Source organism: Rhinopithecus roxellana, chromosome 14 (assembly GCF_007565055.1).
Source record: "Rhinopithecus roxellana isolate Shanxi Qingling chromosome 14, ASM756505v1, whole genome shotgun sequence".
NCBI classification, from domain to species: domain Eukaryota; kingdom Metazoa; phylum Chordata; class Mammalia; order Primates; family Cercopithecidae; genus Rhinopithecus; species Rhinopithecus roxellana.
This window is the reverse complement of record NC_044562.1, coordinates 2,086,623-2,109,200: the sequence shown is the minus strand read 5'-3', so window position 1 is coordinate 2,109,200 and position 22,578 is coordinate 2,086,623. Positions and strand designations below refer to the sequence as shown.

The following is a 22,578-nucleotide window of genomic DNA, read 5'->3' as shown; positions in this document are numbered from 1 at the left end:
AGTTCGTTTCAAAACTGTTTTTCGTTCTCAATGACTGGACTTTGTCCTTTCTGAATTCACACTCTTTATATCAACTTTGCATAAATTGATTTATCATTATTTTATGGAAAATGCTGCAAATACCATATAGCTCCTAAAAAGTCATTCTACTTTAAGCGAAGAGCTTTGATAATTTCCCTATATCCCAAGTGATGAGCTCATGGAAGAACTTATAACTATGGCTCCTCTAATAATTTCAAACTTTTTAACATGCCTCATGGCCCACTTCTTATTTTTATTAACAAGAATGCATCCAATTATGGGCCAATCACAGAGGTTTAATGATCTGAGCAGAATTTCTTATATCATAGATCTGTATCCTAGGGTTTCCTAGCTACTTAGCCCACATTGAGACAAATTGTGTTTGGTCTGAGAGAGCTGACTTTTATAAGATAAACCCTTGTTCACTGTCAAGTTTTAAACCAAAAAAATACAGTATGTTACTATTCAGGGAAAAAAAATTTAGTCTATGAGAACAAAAAATTAGGCAATTCCAATGGCTGGTGGCAGCCATATTTACATACATCACATTGATTCCATTTGACAGTGGTTTTCAAAGGGTAGTCTGAATTCTTGGGTGTATTCAAGACTTTTTCAAGGAGGCTGCAAAGTAAAATCATTTTCATAAGGATACTAAAGATGTAATTTGCCTTTTTCTCTGTGTTGACATAGGCCCTCATAGTGAAAAACACTGGTGAATAAAGCTGCTGGTGCCTTAGCACAGTTCAAGGCAATGGCACAAATAAGTCTGTTTTACTTAAGCATGTCCTTGAAGAAGCAGTAAAATTTATTAATTTTATTAAAGTTCATCTCCTTGATATTTTTTAATATTGTATGTAATAAAATGAGGAACACACACGCATACCAAGATACAATAGCTGTCCTGAGGAAAAGTATTTGTATGCTTGTTTGAGTTGTGAGCTAAACTAGTTGTCTTTTCATGAAACAGTGACTTTATTTCAAAGAACAACTGATAGACAAACCACAGTTAATCAGACTTTGCTATTTGGCAGACATTTTCTCAAACATGAACCGTGTGAACTTGTCACTCAAGGAAAAACAAGTGATAATACTTGTTGCAACAACAAATTTAAGCTTTTAAGGGAACATTAGAATTTTGAAAAAATTGCACTCACACTCTTAGCTTGACAGCCATTACTCAAAAATGTCTCTTTAAGAGATCAATGCTGATATTAACAAATATGATTTTTTGAAATTGTATAATGAATTGTGTCAACATTTAGAAGATCTTCAATTTGGTGAACCTATATTTCCCAAATAACCAATGCATGATGCTACAAAATCCATTCAAACTGCATGCAATGGAGCATGAAGGAATCATTTATGTGGTTTCATATTCCATATTGCAGCAAACCTTTAAAGAACTCCTACTTGTCAAGTTTTGGTATAGTATCAAAGAAGAATATCTACAGTAATCTGAAGAAATCATTAAGCACTCAACTTTTCCAGCTATATTTCTTTGTGAGGCAGAATTTCTTCATAAACGTCTACCAAAAGAAGATATTGCAACAAATTAAACACTTAAGCAGTTATAAGAATCCAAATATCTTCTATTTAGACAGACATAGATTTTTAAAAATGCAATGTTGCTCTTCTGATTTTTTTTTTTTTTTGGAAAATACAGTTAATTTTCATAAAAACACATTATTTATGTTAACATATATTTGGTTCTTTATTGCTATTTTAAAACACTCTAATGTAGATTTTAAAACTTTTTCCTCAGTTTTAATTTCTAATACAGTAAATGTAGATAGGTATAATCCCAACAAACAAGAGCTCTTTGGTATCCCAGTAATTTTTAAGAGTATGTAGGGGTCTTGAGACCAAAGAGTTTGAGACCTGTGGCCTTGAAAGAGTGATCTTTCAATATAGTCTAAACTTGTTTTTTTTGGTCCTTCCAGCAGTGTGTATTTTATGCCCATCATAATAATTATTAGAGAATGCTTAAAGGCTGGAACGTGGATTAATATTATAACATTTGTATAATATTTGGAAAGAAAATAGTTAAAAAAAAAAAAGCAGTGCCAATTGCAGCCTGTTTTTTACAGGTCTTTCTCTATAAGTCACTTCTATTAACCATGCCTTGCTATAGATGTTTATAACAAAACATTAAGGACTGGGTAGAAAGGAGAAAACAAATTACTCTGCAGAGAACCCAGCAACTCTGCTAAAATACTGTCAGTTATTTATCTACTGTCAGCAGATGTTGCACACTATAATCCTTGACAAGCTCAGTTTGAGAAAGAATGAGGAGAGGGGCAAGTATTGCATTTAAGGGCCTGTTCTCATGCACAGACATTTTAACACAGATTTAAAGCCAGAATGTGTCTTCTAGAAAATGTCACTTTTGATTTTGATACATATTCTAGCAAGTAGGCTCTACATTTGGTTGACTTAGTATGAGATATGTTAGAGGCTGACACTATATTTTAGACCATTCATGATCCCAGTGTGGAACTAACACAATGAGGTCAGCATCACTTCATTTTTAGAGTTGGCTACTGCAACTGCATGATTTCATGGGCATACTTTTTTATGATAAAGAGGAGGGTTTTATTTTTCTTTCGTTAGGCAAGGTAATGACAAGATCTAAGAATCCAACGGCCCTCTCCAGTGTTCCTTTCTCCTTTAGGTTTACACGGAAACAATCATCAATGCATTTTCTCTGGTAAAGATACATGGCCAAGGTGAAAATGCAACAGACTTCCTGCTTCTAAAGAGCTTCCTGCAGGCTACTGTAAAGAAAACCCCCCTTTACAAGCAGGGAGTTAAGGCAGCTCAAAATACTGACAAGAATATGTGAAGTACAAGGATGGGGGAGGCTCAAACTAAGGGGGATGAATAAGAAACACATCCCTGGTCATTTGTAGTAGAAACCATAGTTTCCTTCTGAATACCATTCATATTGACTGGTCAATTATACGATTTCCACCCATACGATCAGGGGTCTAAAGAAATGTGTGCTTGTAGCTGGGGATGTTTGATGAATGCTGAACCAGAATCTTAATTTTCTAATTCATATTCACCAATTAAAAATAAACTGTATTTTTATGAGCAAATTTACATAAATCAGATGATAAAGCATCTACCACTAAAGGGTAGGAGTTCAGCTCACAACATTTGCATAAATTCTCCTAACGAAAATATAGGCGTTTTAGATTTTCATTGAAGAGTCTTGCTGCGATGGAACTCTAATGGGCTTAGAACAGTAAATTTTGAAGAAACTGATTGCTACCCCTGTAGCTAGTAAATGTCTGCCTAGACCCAGTGGCATTTGAAAAAAGTGTTTTATCATAAAATTATCCCAGCAGAGTCCATTCTGCAAGATAACATCATCATCATCATCATCAGTACTCCATGCAGGACCCAACAGCTCTGGCACAATATTGCCAGTCATTTATCTGTTGTCAGCACAGGTTACACACTGTAATCCTTGACTGCCTCGGAATTAGAATGTCTTTGATGTCCCCACAAGAGTTTTTTGCCCGAAGGCTTTACCAATGCTCGGCGGCTCAGTGTTTATTCCTCGTAATCTTCCTCTCATCTCCAGGCTAGCAGTGACAGATGGTTATGGGCACACAATAGTATTAAGAGTTTGATATTTTTTTTATGCTGTGCTCTCTGTACAACAAATAGCTATCAGACGCGGGCCAGAGAGCTGACATGGCTCGCTTAGGTAATGGCAAACAAACAGCTCGGGTTGATGCTTTCTGTCATTTCCCCTCCTAACCCTGCTTGTTTTCATTGTATACTCTCAAAGGTAAACTATATTAACCTTATAGACTGTTATTAAAAAGATATATCTATATGAGCATAAAGTGCTTTTCTTTTCTCTTTTTCTTACTCTTTTGATTATGAAAGTAATACTGCTGACATATTGAACAAATATCGAATGTCAACATAAATTTTTAGTGTGTGATAATATCCCCCTTCATATAGCTGTGTGTCAGGCGGGAACCTGCGGATGATGCATAGCAGTAAATAACCCAAACAAAATTAGTTCTCTTGTCAGCTTCTACCTTGTATGTCCCCAGGCATCAGTAAAATTGACTGCACGCTAGATTTTCAAAATTAGCCCTAATGTTAGCTATGTGTCTGGCAACCTCCAAGTTTCCAATGTTCTACTATATTACCCGTAAGGATGAATGTGTTACTTTTATATTTTGGCATTTACTCTTGCTGATGCGGCTTTTTTCCCTCTTCTCCAAATTAAAAATAATTTAGCTTTAACAATAAGAATGTGCACAAACATAATGCTGCATCTCTTTAAGCAACTAACTTTAGGCAATTAAATTAAATTAAAGCAAAAATATACAAAGGAAGAGAGGGAATTATTCAATTTAATATTGTTAATTTTATTAACATAGCTCTGTCTTATTTTGTGCAAAGTATTGAATAACATGGTTTTCACTCTGCCCTCCATATTGCTGTTTTGTAAAAGCAGACTAGAAATTATTTAATTTAACATTTTCATGATAACCTGGAACCAACTTTTAGAACTGATTTTCTTGCAATAAAGAGTACTTCAGAGACAACCAAAGGTTAATGCAATAAAAGAAAAAGCTTTTCAGAAGGGAGTAAATGATGACATCTATTTTACCTTGAAACAGGTTAATCTCATCTAGACCCACTGCATTTTAAAATCACATCAAAGAATATTGAACTCTGTCACAATCGAAGTAAAATATGATTTAAATATACCTGTTACTACCTTAGAAAGCCTATGCTGGCAGTGTGAAGTTGCACAAACAAATTCAAAAACACATTACACATCAACTTTCAATCCCTACATTTTACGTTCATACATTTAGAATCAAAGATGAAAATCCCTTTAGGTACCAGATGCTGCAGATCAGCTGGGAGAGCTTCTAGAGTTTTAATGTGCTGGAAGGCAAATCCTCGGCAAAGGCTCTTTGCCCGGCCGGTGGTGTGGTGTGCTTATTACTTCACCTGCAAACGGTTGCTCTCAGAAAATCGGACCTAATGATCAGCCTCGCATCTCTGCAATAAAGAGACCATAATCTGTGGGGGAAGTGAACTCTAATCAGGCCACATGCAGATTAAACTAACTGGGAGGAATAAAAACTAGATTAAAATGTTCATGCCTAATACCAGAAGATTATCAGGACATTTTACCTCTTTAAATCCTAATTTATAGGAGCCAGGGTTAAGTTTGAGTTTATATTTGGTGAGATTACATGCTGCAGTTGATTTTCCTCTGTTTAGAAAAGACTCGGCTAGAAAGTATTTTGCTTAGCACAATACAGAGGCATCTGAGTGAAGGGAATGGTTTCAAATGTACTGATATACATATTACGACAAGTAAAATGAAGCCACCCCGTTGAAACTGGCCAAAGTAGTAAATAATGGAAATTATTCTAGCTTTAATGTTAGTATTGCTTTATCAGTGTATATATATGAAAGAGTTTTGTGATAACTGTGTGTGTGCGTGTGCATAAAATGGAATCTGATTCTTATATTTTGAAACTTTTTGAACAAGACTTGATATGCTAGAAGTGCCTACCCACTACTGTTAGTTGAGTAGATCACTGCAAATCGTTATCTGTAATTCAAATTTAATCTAAGCGCATGACCATTAATGTGAAGATATTTAGTAGTATCACCTTGGCAGATCATGAGTAATACCACTACATTAAAATAATCTTTTTCTAAAGCAATAAGGACAGTAAATTATTATGTCAATCAACAGAATATATTTTCTTTTACCAGTTCTACAACTCTTACTAAATTGGCATGCCTTGACTTACCACCTGTGAGGCCAGACAATGTGCAGCAGTCTTTGCTGATTAGCAACTCCACCCAAAGTGGCACAGGGATTAACAGTCAGATTTTGTTTATTTTCACCACAATGAGAGCTTGAATTCTCTGGCGAGGTGCACTTTTTCAAGTCTGACTCCTGTCTTAATGAGTTACCCAAGTATTCTTGTCGTGCAGTATCAAGGCCACAGTGTGCATCACACTCTGAATTAGAATTCTTCAATAAACCCTCCGAATCTCTCTGCTCCGGCTGAAAAGGAAGGGCCATCGATAGAACCGTACCGCCATTTCCTTTAAGGCTGAGCATCTTCTTTAAATGGGTTGTTTTGTGCTTGGGCATGAATCTGTTACAAAAAAAGAATGCAACATACTTTTAGTGGCAAAAAATATGTAAAATTTGTCCTTTACCTTCCTGTAAGGACATAATGATTATATGTAAAACTGAGAGAAAATAAAGATGTTATACAAAAATTCCAGAAAAAGTGCAAAAAGTAGTAGCCACTAAGAGAAGTTCAAAAGTTTGAAATTGGACTGGGCTGTCTTTGAATGGTTTCCAAAGAGTTTCTATGGCTATAAAACTTGCACTGCACATACCATAAAACATAACATTAGAGGGATGGTTTATCACTCTTCCCTCACTCATCCTTCTGGATTTCCATTTTGTGTTTTCCAATCACCACATGGCCCAGTGCTTATTTTCAGGCCATACTTGTTCATTAACCTACAAAAAATGTTTGAAACTGCCTTGATTAACACTGGTCATTTCTGCTCATGACTGTTCTGTATTCCTGGGCACCTGAATATACTTTGTATTAAATTGACTTGGCTAATGTTTCCTGAAGTATATTTCCTATCTTTCCATGACACTTTATCACACAGAGTTCAGTATCTGTTACTTATTGATAGAGAATCAAAATAAAACGAAACCTTAAAAAAGTATAGCTTAAATCCTGTAAGCCACATATACAGATAGAGGGGCTATCCTCAAGGAGCTCACCGTCTATTGGAAAGCAAACCAGTAGTGCTTACAGCAGAGTGGGAGACAGACACACGAACAGCCAACTAACCTACCTTGGACATACTATACATACAATGGCCATTCCGGTTTTTTTAAATGGAGGGGAAGAAGAGATTAATGCTGATTTGGGGCTCAGTAAAGGCTTAAAGGTTTTAGGTAAAGGATTTTGCAAGACAGAGTCAGGGAAGCTCTAGAGTCAGAGAACATGTGACCAAAGGAAAAAGGGGTGAAGAAATACAACTCCTTAGGAAATAACATGCAACCCAAAGAGACTGGGATGCAGGTCTGGATGTAAGGTCTAGAGGGGTAGACTAGGCCAGGCTACCAAGTGCTTTCTCAGAGTTCCTGAGCCCCATCCAGAAACTTGGCCCCTTCCCTGAATTGTTGTGTAGGGGAAGAAATGGGTTTCGGAGGTAGGTGAAAAAGAAAAAGCATGGGAAAAGCAAAAGGGAACATCTGAAAGAGTAGAAAGAGAATCCAAGAGAGTAATATCACATTACTGAAATGAATCAAGAACCCTCAAAGAATGTGTAAAATGGGGCATAAAACGCTACAGAGGTGCTACAGAGCAGAAAGAAGAAGCTTTTGGCCTTGTCACGTCATAGGTCACTGGCTACTCCAACAGGCCACTCTCTGCTCCGGCTGAAAGATGGTGCACCTTGAAGAGTGGTGTGGGCAGAAATCAGACTGCAGGAGGCTAGGGTTTGTGTATGAAAGAGAGGCAGGCCGGGCGCCATGGCTCACGCCCGTAATCCCAGCACTTTGGGAGGCGGAGGTGGGCGGATCACGAGGTGAGGAGATCGAGATCATCCTGGGTAACTCAGTGAAACCCCGTCTTCACTAAAAATACAAAAAAACTAGCCGGGCGTGGCAGCGTGAGTCTGTAGTCCCAGCTGCTGGGGAGGCTGGGACAGCAGAATGGCGTGAACACGGGAGGCAGAGTTTGCAGTGAGCCGAGATCGCACCACTGCACTCCAGCCTGAGTGACAGAGCAAGACTGTCTCAACAACAACAAAAAAAAAGAGGCAGAGAAAAAAGTACGTAGAGTAGAGAGAAGGGAGGGGAAGGTAAGGTTGGACTCTTAAAAATGAGGCACATGGGCATAGCGTTATTCACTTAGGAATACTTGCTAGGGGAGGAAGCAGGATCCTGAAGAAACAGAAAGATCTTATAAGATGGGAGGAGAAAAACATTATAACATGTGTGATCATGGTGTGGGTGAAAAGCAAGGTCTTGTAAAGATAGTGAACCTAGCTTTCTCACAAAGCTGAGGGAAGAAGAGAAAAATGAAGCTGAAAAAACAAAACAGCTTTAGGTGGCAAGTGTAGAATCTAAGGAGTTGCCTCATTAAAGCATTAGGTCAATTCATCTATTTCAGTGAGGTGAACAAAGGTGGATATGGGCTTTCAGAAACTCACTGAGGCCTCAGGACAGTCACCGTGGAGACAGGAAGAGGGCGTTAAAAAGGGCTGAAAGCAAGGGCTGATAGGCAACACTAAGAAACAACGGAGGAGCCACAGGAGCTAGAAACAAAGTCCTTGGCTGTAGGACACTATGTACATTCCAGAACCAGAAAGCTTGTTTTGGGGGCTTCTATGTTTGTTTCATAAAGATATTTAAATTTCTATTCTAATTTCAAATACCTTGAGGAAACTCAAACAAATACATAAGAACTCCTCAAGTAATAACTAGATGATTGTATATAGAAAGACAAAACACACAGAGTGGTGCGAACTCCTTAAATATGCCCTAATAAAATAGTAAATTTAGTCCTTGATTTAAAATGGAAAGAAACCTGGGCATTTACAGATTATAGTTTCAAACCACATAGGCCCCAAATTACTGTGGGAACCAATCAACTTCTTCCTGAAACAAATTCAAAATACTAAAGAGATTCTAGAAACTAAAACACAGCAATAAAAAATTGCCATTGATCACCAGAAAAGGTAAAAAAATAGAATGACTATGACACTATCTTCAATTCTCCTAAAGAAATGGAACAAATGGTAAGAGAAGGAACATCTGTACATATCTGGAAAACAATAAAGCAAGTGAAGTAACCTATTTATTTATGTCAGATAAAGAGTGCCAGGCAAGCTTAATAAGGATTTTAACAGAATCACAAGCTCAGTGCTTATGAAGGATTCACAAAAAAAAAAAAAAAAAAAAGAAAAAAAGAAAAAAAATCAATGGGATTCAAACAACATATCTTCATTTTAGGAAACAGTATCATGACCCATCTTACTCATAAAATTCATTTATATTGGCCAGCATGCAAGCAAAATTGCAAATTAAAAGAGATGGGAGATTGGCTAAAGGGTTGTAAACAACAGCAATTGGTAACTGACAAGGAATTTAGCTGTGGGCAAGGTGCGAGGCCTGCGAGAACGTTCCCTAAATGTTCTCAAGGATGAATAGAATCCCATGTTAAGATAGGTTGCAGATGACTGACTTGATAGGTGGTAGTGAATAGGGACATGGAAAGATGCAGAATACAAATAGGGGCAGTAACCAAAACAGTTTACAAATCTCACAAAATTGAAAACAATCAAAATAAACCTTGAATGCAATTAGGGCACATAAAAAACACCATTTAGACCATCCTGAATTGGACAAGATGAGCAAGAGTTGATTTGATTCAGTGAACTGATGCCATTTAGTTCTGGATCTTATTGCACAGGGAAGGAAGATACTAAGTCTGTCAGGATTAGAACCCTGTGCAAATGCTGATGTCATCTGGGGCACCTGAGAACTGTATATGTTTGAAAATTAGAGAGTGTTTAGAAGAGCAATAATAGTAATTAAGGCAATGGAAAAAATGATTTATGAGGACAGATTAAAGGAGCTAAATATGAGTAGCCTGGTTAAGTGACAACCAGAAGGGTACATAATAAGAGTCTCCAAGGAAAAAGAATAATTATTTAGCTTGGTACAAGGGGATGTAACTAGGAGCAACGAGATGAAATTAAGAATGGGAAAATTTAAGCTCAATTTCAAGAAAAACTCCCTGACGGTGTAATTTATTAGCTCATGGAATCAATTCCCTATGGAAATGCTACAGCTAGGGAAACTTAATAATAGAACTGGACAACCTACCAATAAATAATATAGATAACAATCTGGTACTTGAAAGAAGGTAGTTACAAGCTAGGTTTTCCTTGTTTATAATATCTTTTCATATTTTTCTTATAATCTATTCATTATAGTAATTGTCACCAAAAGAAGTATTTAGGCAATTAGCCAAATCTAACAGGATACTTCCTTTAGTTGGGGAAAGTTAAAAACACTTTAGTTTTCATACACTCTGTGGTAAGAATGAAGGCAGAATCTGAAACATTTTTGTACTACTTCGTTACAATAAACCTAGTCTTGAACTAGGCTGAACAACTGTATTAATAATTCTAAAAACAAAACAAAACCAACCACATCCACCATCCCACACAATCTATTCTGATTCTCTGTGCCATGAAACTCATATTTTCATAGACATGTTTAATGTAAACAATTTATTGCCATAATAGAAATCAAAAAAATTTATTTCAGCTTTTCTAAATGTAGCTCTATGGTCAATTACTTCACATCAATACCAAGATCAAATAGGCATAATACTAACAAGCAGTTTGTTTAATAATAGTCACCACACTAATTAACCCATGCAGAACATTCTTAATCAGACACTATTTATAATGTACAGTTAAGAGAAGCCTGGCAATAAACTGTTCTATGCGAATAAAAAAAAGAAAATAATACCTTACTGATGGGGTGAAACTGGCTTTTCTATAGAACTGGACAGAATGTTTGTGCTGTCCTGGCATTAACTCAATAACGTGACTATGCAAATAGGCACATGTCTGAACACTTCCTTTCTCTTTCCCAGTTCCAACTCTGGTGGAGGTGCTAATGAGAAGAGAAAAGGTCCTGAGGTAAGAAGTGAAAGAGAGAAAAGAAAGTGTCAGAAGAAAAACAGTGATCCACATATGTCAGGTTTCCCATTTAGTAATTTCCCCATTTCTCTTAAAGAAATTCTACTGTCCATCTTACAGAATGCTTCTTCCTGTTTCCAAATCTCTTAGAAACTCCACCAGAACCTATTTCTATCTTTAGAAACATTCTGATTGACATAATCATTTCCAATCTGTTATTAGTCACGGGATCTCCACCCCCAACTCCTTTCCAACAAATAGCCAATATGCAAAACAGAAACAGAGACCCTCTCCTGCTGCCCATCCTCTCAAACTCCTTTCCTCCCCACCTCTGTCTGCCAGTATGGTTCCAAAGGCATTGCCACAAAACCCCAGTACTATGTTGGGCAATGTTTAAAGACACAGCTGGAACAAGCACTTTCTAGACCGAAATGTATACCCCTTACCACAGACCCCATGTCCAAACACAAACCTAAGATCGACCTATAGGAATAACCAAAGGCCTTTGCCTTTTTCATATCAGCCAGGAAAAGACAAGATTTAAGAGCAGTTTTAAATGCCACTAAGATTGATGGTAAGCAAAAGAAGTGCTCTGGGCACCTTAGCTTATTTCTGCTCTAGTCGAAAGGCTAGAGTACTTGCAGTTGACTCATGGAGGTAGTCAAAAGGCAGGCAATAAGGTTAACATGAAACAAGTCAACTTGGGACATTCATGTTGATTCATGTGCCACTGAAGAGAATATCATGGCTGAAATGCATGCCATGGTGGAATACACTCCTCACAACTGTCTTTTTGAGAGATTTTAATAAAAAGTACTTACAGTAGTACGTTCAACCTATAGAACCTCATAAATAAATGCCCAAGGGTAAAAGTCCATATGACAGAGATTATTAGTCATCTTGTTTCTCAAAACACATTTGGAAGATAGTAGGTGAAAAAAATGATACTAATTAGTGTATGATTAAAGAGAAAGAAAGAGAGTGTGTAACTGATAAAAGATTATTCCGTATTTGAGCCAGTGAAGAGATATAAGGGTGTTAGTAACTGGAATAAGGAAACTGGCCTACATGGGGCAGACAAGGAGAGAGGGAGTTGATGAAGCTCAGCGTGTCTCACGTTCTAGCTCAGCTTTGGGGGACGGAGGAGTAGTAGAGCCACAGTGTTGTATCCCTCAGGCTGGTGTTTCACAGGTGTGTTTTGTGCAACACTGATTCCATGGGACACATGTAGATGTTGCACCAGAGATGGTTTTGTGAGAAAACAAGTTTGGAAAATGCTAAGTTAAATAAAGCTAAACATTCCTTTACTATAAACTTCCCAAAGTACATGTTACTGTATATTATAAATATGTTCATTCATTAACACTTTTTGTTCATTCAGTAAGTACCTATTGAGCACCTAATACATGATGGGGATGTGATCATTGTTTTCCAAGCTTACTGGAGTAAGAAACCTGTCCGCCTCCTCCTCACGCACCCCTGGAGGACACAGCTTAAGAATTAATAGACAACAAAGGATACTCTGGGAAATACTACTCGAGGCCCTAGGAGGTGCATAGCCAGAGTCTGAGAAGCATGGGGCAGCCAGATGGGCAGTAGCATATTTAATATAATAGAGATTGCAAAAGGAATGAGAAATACATTTACGTGGGAAAATGATGAAAGCCAAATTTGAAGCCATACACCAATGTGACAGAACAGTAGACAAAAGGATGTCTAAAAGAAAGCAGGAGAACCAGTGAAAAACTGACAGAAAATATGGTTCAAGGCTAATATGGATGACAGCAGAAAAAATATCAACAGTTTTTATCAAAATGATTTCTGTAGATTCCTGGATAGAAACCAAATGGAGAAGGAAAATAGAAATTAAAATAAATAACTTTTTCAAAACTAACTGGGAAGACACATTGAGGCAGTTCAGCGATCTAAGGCCTTGGGTGATTTACAACAAAAAACTATTCATTGTTGCCAAACAATGTGCTGGAAATTAATTATAAAATTAACATTTTTAGAATCTGGCCACATAAGCAAATATCAAAGATAATTAAAAAATCATGCTAGCCCACATGTGTCCAATATATCACTTATATGATGAGCAGATTTATATAACCTATAAGGTATAAAAGTAAAAATTTTGATATGGCATTCTCATGCATACACATACACCCCCATTCCTCGTCACACTATCTTCACTAAATAAAGGAATCGAAAGCAAGGAAACCCATCCCAATTTAAAACTAGATGTTTGGATACCACATCATTAAACAGAAAGACACACTTATCCTTGACTGGTTGGCTGCAGTATGGCTGCATGCTCTTCTTTGCTGGTAATGGCTAACAGCTAATATTCATAAAATAGGTGGCACATGTCTAGGAAGTAGGTTTCAGTAAAAAACTCTGGCAGAATATTATTTAAATAAACTTGAATCACAGATGAGCCAATCATGATGCACACTGCACAAATGCTCTAGGGGAACACCAGCTAGCCCCACTGTGGCTGTGAGGCTATGTTGTTAAGTATTCAATGCTTGGTGACTGAAATTTTGCTTCTCATGGTACAAACTTTTAAAGCCAAGATGAAATATTGACAGCAGTCTGTGAGAGGATACTGAGCAAGACTGTCTTGCTTGGACTACGAAGAATTTGTGATAAGATAGGAAAAACAGGATCCACAGAAACCAGCTGTAGTCAAAATTAACAAGCAAACCCTACTTATTGGCCTGAGTAATACATGCCAAAATGGAAAGAAAATTTGTAGTTATCAGAGTGACCTCATTAGCCATGTCTGGTCCCTTCACTACCACACTTAGCGAAGACAGCATCTTCCATTGAAAAGAGAATCTTTCATTGCTAAAAAGAGAAGCTTTAGCTTTCTCTTCTCTGCTTTAAAAGGTGCATCATTTCCTGATGTCTGTCCTTTCAACAGCTGGGATATATATGGGCTGTCATAAGGAAAAGATGGTTCTATTTCCAGCAGCCTATTCTTTTATATTTTTATTTCCCACTACCATTTGTAAGAGTCATTTCTGAAAATCTAACACTTTCCAGATAACCTCATTTATACCATTTGCTTATATGGCCTCTTCTGGCAACACAGTTTATGTGATTAGCATTATTTAACTTAAATAATTATGCCTAAATTCCCCATTCTCTCTTAATTGCAAAGTGTTTTAGATTGTATACATTGCTAATTTAACTGCCTACTAGTATGAGCAGTTTGTCTTATAAAATCCCTTTAGGATATATTCCTCCCACGCAGAAAATTTAAGGTCCTTATGAATGTATGAGAATAAGAAAAGCTACCTTACATGTTGCCAGAACAAATGTTTATCAAACCCAGAGCCATCCTTGCTAACATATGTACACTCACTTCTCACGATCCCCACTCCCCCCTAAAAAGAGCTCTCTAAGAACAACAACAAAACTCTCTCGTTTACACAAGGTTTACTCTAGTAATTCAACACAGTTTGGCAGAGTCCTAGGCTAAACTGAAAACAGGAAATCTTTATTTTCCTACCTCCACTTTAAAGCATTCTCCGCCCACTGGTGGTCAGTTTCCTAAGGTCTTTATACTACTTTCTGAGTGCCCAGGTAACTCCCAATGCCCCCCAACCCCCCCACCCACCACTGCCACTATGGGTCTCCTTGCAGCCTGTCTTGAAACTAAGTCCCACTTTGGATCCAGCTCTGAATCATTCTGGGCTCTCTGTTATTGGTCATGTCGGAAACTAATCTTAAATTGTCACAATGCACTCATCATATTTTGTGCTCAATGCATTATACCTTTCAACAGAGGCAATACCTTAATTCAACGGAAGTAATCACAAATGGGATATGTTCAGGTACCACAGTAAGCCTGTGAGGAAGATTATTTTAGGGGACAGATAAAGAAATCTCTATGAAGCACCTCAAGTTACTCCACTCAAGCAACAGGTATGTTGAAGTGGAGAGAATCCAGGCTGTGTTGGTACACAGGATTACACTGGCACTTCCTCAGTTTTGGAGTTTATTCAAGTCATTTTATTTCTCTGAACCTCAGTTTTCTAATCTGTAAACTAGGATAGTAATATCTGCTCTTGTAAATTTCTCGAGAGCATTAAAAAGGAGAACATGTGTCAGGCACGACATGTTGTAGGAGCTTACTAAATCTAAGTAAACTCGCCAATCCTTGTTCCCCTTCATGATGTCCATATTTAAGCCACGTTGGATAACACTACATTCCCTAGTCAGTCAGTGAACGACTCACAGAGTTGACTCAGTTAGCAAATATTCATTCAAAAAATATTTAAGATCCTTCTATGTGTAAGAGGTTGTGTCTGCACTATGAAGGTTTTAATATGTGAAGTGACATTTCATACATACTAATTTTGGTCTGTTAGCCCCCCAAATTGTAAATTACCCATATAATCTTTAAACTAAACTGTGTTTACTAAACTATGTTATCTCTGTCACTCAAATGACCTAACTTTTTCCAAACTTAATAATTTGCTCATCATTTTTTCTATTTGTAACTCAGAAGCCAAGTTTCAAAAGCTTCTATTTATTCACCTCATTTAATATGATGATGGTATAGAACAATAAAAGATTTTCCCAATATAGATCTGAAGTAATCTCTTCCAAGCAAGAAGTAGTAGTTGTTTCCCATGTACACTTGCTCTACTTTCTATGTAAGAATTTACCTTATTCACAAGTGTTCTCATTACCTTTGGAATCAAATGTCTCCTATAGCATCAATGAAGCATTGATGGAAACCCTAAAAATTGTCTCTAATCATGTGTTCTATTCCATGATTTTTTTAGGGGAAGCCATTATTTGGAGGTTGAAAATAGGATGGGAAAATGTACTGGTATTGAAGAAAGGATCACTTTCCTCCTTCCAAACACATACAAGAATTCTCCTAGGACAGTGTTTCCAACTGGAGAGTCTCCTTTGGAATATGACATGACTTTACTGAATACTATGGTAGAAAAAGGGCAATGGGACAACACTATGATGGGTCAAATTTCCTGAATAGAGTATCAGAAAAGTAACAGAGAAGGAGACACTATGTTTATGTTGATAGACAGTGACAAAAATATACTATCACGAAAGATGAACAAGCTATCAAAACTGCTGAGAAAATTTGGGGAATAAAAAGAAGAAAATGTATGTGAATTTTATTCTAAAACCAAATGTTCCTTCTTTTTTTTTCTTTCTTTCTTTCTTTTTTTTTTTTTTTTTAATTTAAAGAGTCTTACTCTGTCGCCAGGCTGGAGTGCAGTGGCACGATCCTGGCTCACTGCAACTTCCATCTCCCAGGTTCAAGCAATTCTCCCACCTCAGCCTCCTCAGTAGCTGGGACTACAGGCATGTGCCACCATGTCCAGCTAATTTTTGTATTTTCAGTAGAGATGGGGTTTCACCATGTTGGCCAGGATGGTCTCAATCTCTTGACCGTGTGATCCACCCGCCTCGGCCTCCCAAAGTGCTGGGATTACAGGTGTGAGCCACTGAGCCCAGCCCAGATGTTACTTTTTAAAAAGTTAAAATAAATAAAAAAAATTAAAGATTTGTGTTTCAGGGCCGGACGCAGTGGCTCACGCCTGTAATCCCAGCACTTTGGGAGGCCGAGGTGAGCAGATCGCGAGGTCAGGAGATCAAGACCATCCTTGCTAACACTGTGAAACCCTGTCTCTACTAAAAATACAAGAAATTAGCCAGGCCTGGTGGCGGATGCCTGTTGTCCCAGCTACTCCGGAGGCTGAGGCAGGACAATGTCGTGAACCTGGGAGGCGGAGCTTGCAGAGAGCTGAGATGGCGCCACAGGACTCCAGCCTGGGCGACGGAGCGAGACGCCATCTCAAAATAAATAAATAAATAAATAAAATAAAAAATAAAAAAAAGATTTGTGTTTCAGGAAAGGAGTTTTTCTTTAAAATTTGGTTGTGAATAAAGTGATTTAATTTTTCTAAACCTGAGTTTTTTCATCTGTACAATAAGAATGAGGCTAGTCCTGGACTTTTCACAGAGGTAAGTATTAAGCATCTAATCAAGTCTAATGATTATCTTATTATTATGAGGCAAAATGGCATAAAGGGGTCTAGGCATATTGACTGGTTGTAAATTCAGGGCTCTGTCACTTTTTAGTTGACCTGAGATAAGTCTTTTCTCTAAGAATCAGTTATGTCATCTGTAAAATGGGGATAACAGTAAGACTGCCTTGCAGAATTATGTTTCCATGTTGCTTGGCACATATTAAGAACTCAGTTATTACTGATCATTATTTTTTATTATTGATAATAGTGATGAAGATCATCATGGCATTTAATCACTATGAGAGAAACACTCAACATTCTAAAAACGCTAGTACAAGACTCCACTGGCCCTTTCATAGTTGAGCCTACTCTATAAACTAGAGACCCATGCCTTCTTCAAGACGTATTTTTCTTATTAGTTCTTATAGTTTTGCCATCCACTTAAGGCAGGTACTTTTAATGTTACCTTCTTTTCCTTTGTATACTAATCAAGGAATTGTACTCACGCATAGAGATACATTAATTGCAAAAAGGTCCAATGTTATTAAACTAATATATTCCTCCATTTCCATTATGTCTTTCCTATGATACTGTTTTCTACCTTTTACTTTTCCTTGTCTTTACTTATATTCCTTCATTTTTCTGAGAGGTTCTGTCATTTTCCTTCTTAAAGCTGCATAAACCAGGAAAATAAAACCAGGAAATTTAAAACTTCAGTTTCCAGATCTCTGAAGCATGAACAGATGGACATCAAAAATCTAGTCTTTTTTTCTTTTTCATTTGCCTATCCACAACCTGAATATATCAAAATTACCAGCAAAGCCAACTTTCAACATAACCACCTTTTTTTTTTTCTTTTGGCTCCCACATTAAATGTTAGGACGCTAAGTACTGATTCAATTCAAATTGATTATACTGCTATCTAATTTTTAAGCCACAGAAACTGACCTCATCCAGAATAAATATTGGAAGACATTATTTTGTTAATTTTACATTTGAAATAAAACCTTCAAGTATACAAAATGAGGTATAAACACTTCTACTTACTTTAGCTTTTCTACACTTTTTAGTAGTTCTTAATTCAGAAAAAGGGAGTAAAAATAAAACAGATGGATAAATTTGAAATATCTGACTTGCTGGGCCATTACTTATAATTACAATATAAGCAAGGCTTGAAGGCAAAGACAGCAAATACTCAAGTGAAAACGCTGAGTGAAAAAGGTTCAGAGAAAGAAACAGTCATTCCTCATTCAACAAAAATTAAGAGTGCCTATTATGTGCCAGGTAAATTAGCTAAGATGTTCTCATGGAATATATAATGTGGCAGGTGCTTCAATCAGGAAAGAATTAGGTGATACAAATGAGAACCCAGCCCTAGAAAGGGAGTTAGTGCCAGGGAAGGCTCTGTAGAGAAGCTGATCTTAAGCCGTGACCTCCATGATAATTAGAAGTTAGTCAGGTATGGGAGCAAGAGGTGGGATGTCCTAAGAGTAACAGCATGTGCATAAAGCCCAGGGCAAGAGAGAACATGGTCCAGAGATAAAAAGCAAAATATGGCCAGAGCATTGACTGGGCAGAGATAGATGGGAAAGTGTGGGGAGGGAAGGGACAAAGATGAGGCTTGGAAAATAAGCAGGGAGAGGCCTTTCTGTCCTTAATGATACAAGTGACGGGTCAGAGTGGGTCTGAATAAACATTCAGGATATGGCTTGAATGGACCGGGGCAAACATGCCAGAACAAACACCAATGTTCAATCCTCCCTTGTCTTTTCAATTCCTACTAAAATAATGGTAGGGAATTTATTTAAAAGGCCTAGGCTCACAAGGATAAAATGAAAAACCGGGAAGGACAGCAATGGAAAAGAATGTGAACCAAATTTCAGAAGATGGAAAGCAGATGGATGGGTGATGGTTGAGCAGAGAGGAGGAGGCAGAATGTGTCCATAAGCATGCAGGGCTTTTTTTGCGTGTGTGTGTATGTAGTTTTAGCCAAGAAGAAGGTTGCGTGTTCCACAGAAACTCTGAAAGGCTCAGGAATTTATCAGTCCAGGTTCCTCTATATAGAGGGGTACTTGGTGGAGCAAAACTGAAAACAGAAGAATTGATAGTGATTTTACATAGAGAGAAAACAAACCCCTTGATAACTTCTCTAAGCCCATGCAGCTCCCACTTCAACAGCAGAAAGGATGCGTCCTAACTTGAGGGGTTAAACCAGAGACCAGGGGAGGCCAAAGGCAAGGGTGAGTGAAGTGAAAGTACACCTATTCATTGGTGATGTTTCTCCAGAACCTATCGCCTATTTGGCTCCCAGATAGCTGGAGAGTCCCCTTCTAGTAAATTATGTAAGAGCCTTTCTCTGGAAACTAACTAAACTGACTTACTGAAACTGAAATGTGGGGATGCCACAACAAAATAATTGAATTTGTTTGTTCATTCCATGAAAAAGGTCACCAGTCAACAAGCCCTGTCTCTGAGCAGAGAACTTCTAATCATCTGTCACAGTCTTGCTCTCTGATATGAATGGACAGCCAGGAACCACCAGACATTTGAAGAAAATTCATAACATGAAATAAACAAGACAAAGCATAAGAAAGGAACTTGTGATATGGAAGTGCTGGAAAGGGAAAAGCATGGTCCCTTTAAATGATAGGGAATGGGGGAAGGGAAGTGCTGGGTAGAGGAGGGTGGGGTCCATGGCTAGGGCTAAACCCCCGTGGACCTAGGTGAGGACAGGCATTTCCTGCCTAAATGTTGCATTTCCCAAGACACCCTGGCCTGCCAAGCCCCCATCCTGTGCCTATAAAAACCCTGAGACCCCAGCAGGCAGACACACAGGCAGCTGAATATTGAGAGAAGCACATCACAGGAGGAACACACGAGTGGCTGGACATCTAGAGGAACTCACCGACAGGCACCGGGTGTGATCGTTTCTTCCGGTACTCCAAGGAAAGAACCCAGGATACAGAAAGCCCTCTGACCTTGCGACAAAGTAGAGGTTTAATTGAGATGGTTAAGACAAGGCGCCGACAGACAGCAAAACTAAAAGAGCACCCTGTAACACATGCCCACTGGGGCTTTAGCTGTAAACATTCACCCCTAGATACTGCCATGGGGTCAGAGCCCCACAGTCTCCCTGTCTGTATGCTCTCCTAGAGGTATGAGCAGTGGGGCACTGAAGAAGCAAGTCACACCCCCACTGTACACCCTGGGAGGGGAACAAGGGAACTTTTCCTGTTTCACTTGGAAGAAACTGAGACAATGTATAGAACAGAAGAAAACTTAAAAAAAAAAAAAAAAAAAAAACTGTAAGAAATATCCACATTGATAATTGCATCCATGGCAGAGAAGACAAATGCAGTAAGAAAGGACATCCAAGAACAAGAAAGAGTGCTTGCAATTAAAAATATCATAACCAATAAATAAATAAATAAATAAATAATCAGTGGAAGTGCTGAACGATAAAGTGGAGAAAATCTTGTAGAAAGCAGAACCAAAAGAAAAACAAAAAGGAGGAGGATGGAAAAAGAGAAAAATAAGGTCAATTTAGGGGCTGAAGAAAGTGAATACTGAGAAAATAGTGTGGGAAGAAAATCAAAGAAAAAAATATAAGAAATTTATTTTTACTAATGGACTCAGTTCTTAGAATAATAAAGGAACCAAAATTCAATCCAAGTAGGATCATCATAGAATTTCAGAATATCAGAAGTAAACCAGAAGGTCCTAATACCTTTTGGGTGACGGAGCAAGGGAAGTCAGACGCAAGCAGTCAGAAAAAGACTGCCGTCAGACTTCTCAGGAGGAAGTTTAAAAAGCAGAAAACAATGAAACATGACCTCAAAATTTTAAAATAAATAATTTTAAATAAGAGTTCGATAGTCAAATATCAATCAAATGTGAGGTAGGCTAGAGGCATTTTCAGGCAATCAAGTCTTTTATGTACCCTTTTTCTTGAGAAGATACTGGTGGATGTGCTCCTCTATAAGAAAAAAGTAAACCAAGGAAGAGAAAGACACAGAATCCAGGATATAGTTGACCCAAGGGCCCAAAGAGCAAATAGAACAAACAGGAGCAAGAGAATTGAGGCCTCCAGGAAGGTAGAATCCAAGAAAAAAAAGTGGAAATGATAGGTTTCCTAATGTGGCCAGCATTGAGCAGATGAATTTGTGACAGTGACAGAGCTTGGGAATGGATTTGTTGATAGTGACACAGAAACCAAGCAAATAAACCCAAAGTAATAATTAGCTCCAGGAAAAAATGAAGAGTTGTTTGGGAAAGGAAATCTAATCATAGAACACAATGAGGCTCAGCAGGGAACACTTTTTACGTAGTAATAATGCTGTAAACACAGTATTTATTTAACCAAAAGTTGAGATATAGTCATATTGGAAAAATAGAGTGAGGGAAAATGTGTGTGTGCATCCATGCTTATAAAAGAGAGCAAACTAAATCATTTCCAAAGGCAGGAAAGTCAATAGATTTCACACATTTAAAAAAATCAAGAAATAGCAAGATAAGAAATGACTACAATTCTCTCAGAGTATCCTCTGAGGAAGGTATGGGGCATGGGGGTAGGGAGGACTGAGGAAGAAGATTTTGCTTTTTATTGTAAAACTTTTGTTGTACTCTCTGATCTTTTAAAACTAAATACATGCATTATCTTAGGGATTCATGATATTTGTAATCTCTGGAAATATTATGCAAAAATCTATTTGAATATTGCCGCTTAAAATTTTTTCTATTTGTTTTTCTGTCTGGAACTCCTATTAGACATATGTTGGATTCTCATCTTTTAAGATTTTAACATCTCTTTCCTATTTTCATTTTTTAAAAATTTATATATATAAATATAAATACAAATATATATATATATAAATATATATGTGTGTGTGTGTGTGTATATATATATATATATAAATAAATGATGGGGTCTTGCTCTGTTGCCTGGGCTAGAGTGCAGTGGCATGATCACAGCTCAATGAAGCCTCCAATTTCTAGGCTCAAGCAATTCTCTCGCCTCAGTCTCCCAAGTAGCTGGGACTGCAGACTCATGCCACTATGCCCAGCATCTTTCCTATTTTCAGTTTCTTCCTCCATTTTGTTATATTCTTTTAAATTTTTACTATCTAGCTTCTAGGTTGTCAGTTCTCTCTCTCCCTGTTTTACTTTTTTTTTTGAGATGGAGTGTTGCTCTGTCGCCAGGTTGTAGTGCAGTGGCGCGATCTCAGCTCACTGCCACCTCTGTCCCCCACGTTCAAGCAATTCTCCTGCCTCAGCCTCCCGAGTAGCTGGGACTACAGACGCCCAGCTAATTTTTGTATGTTTAGTAGAGACAGGGCTTCACCATGATGGCCAGGATGGTCTTCATCTCCTGACTTCGTGATCCGCCCACCTCGGCCCCCCAAAGTGTTGGGATTACAGGAGTGAGAATGTAATTCTCTCTTTATCAATGTGTGTAATACTTAGCATGTCCACTGAGTTAATTTTGATGAATATATAAAAATTCTATTTAGTCCTTTAAATCATATACATTTTTTTATGGCCTATTTTTTTATTTCTCATGTTTTCAATTTATTTCTTATACCATTATTTTAAAACCTACTTTATCTTCTCTATCCTGAAGTCCTAGTATCTGAAGTTCGTGAGAGTCCAATCCTATAGTAAGTTGTTAGAGCTGGTTTCCAACTTGCTTAAAGTCAGAAACTTTTGAACTAGATAATGGATAGGACACATCAGAAGAGAAGTTTTTGTGAAGAGGAGAGGAAGGTGACAAGTTCACTTTTAGGCA

At 37.7% G+C, this 22,578-nt stretch overlaps 1 protein-coding gene across 6 annotated transcripts in view; it reads right to left on the bottom strand.

Annotated features, from left to right (window-relative positions):
- GTDC1 (glycosyltransferase like domain containing 1) overlaps window positions 1-22,578 on the bottom strand; it is a 388,102-nt gene that overhangs the window by 56,680 nt on the left and 308,844 nt on the right. For 4 of the 6 annotated variants that reach the window (XM_030916918.1, XM_030916919.1, XM_030916920.1 and 1 more), the window contains 2 exons: window positions 10,607-10,774; window positions 5,829-6,182 (listed from right to left, as the gene is read on the bottom strand). In XM_030916918.1, the coding sequence (XP_030772778.1) occupies window positions 5,829-6,182; window positions 10,607-10,774 (522 nt within the window). The remainder of the gene's footprint in view (window positions 1-5,828; window positions 6,183-10,606; window positions 10,775-22,578) is intronic. The other 2 variants (XM_030916923.1, XM_010353831.2) reach the window with 1 other exon arrangement.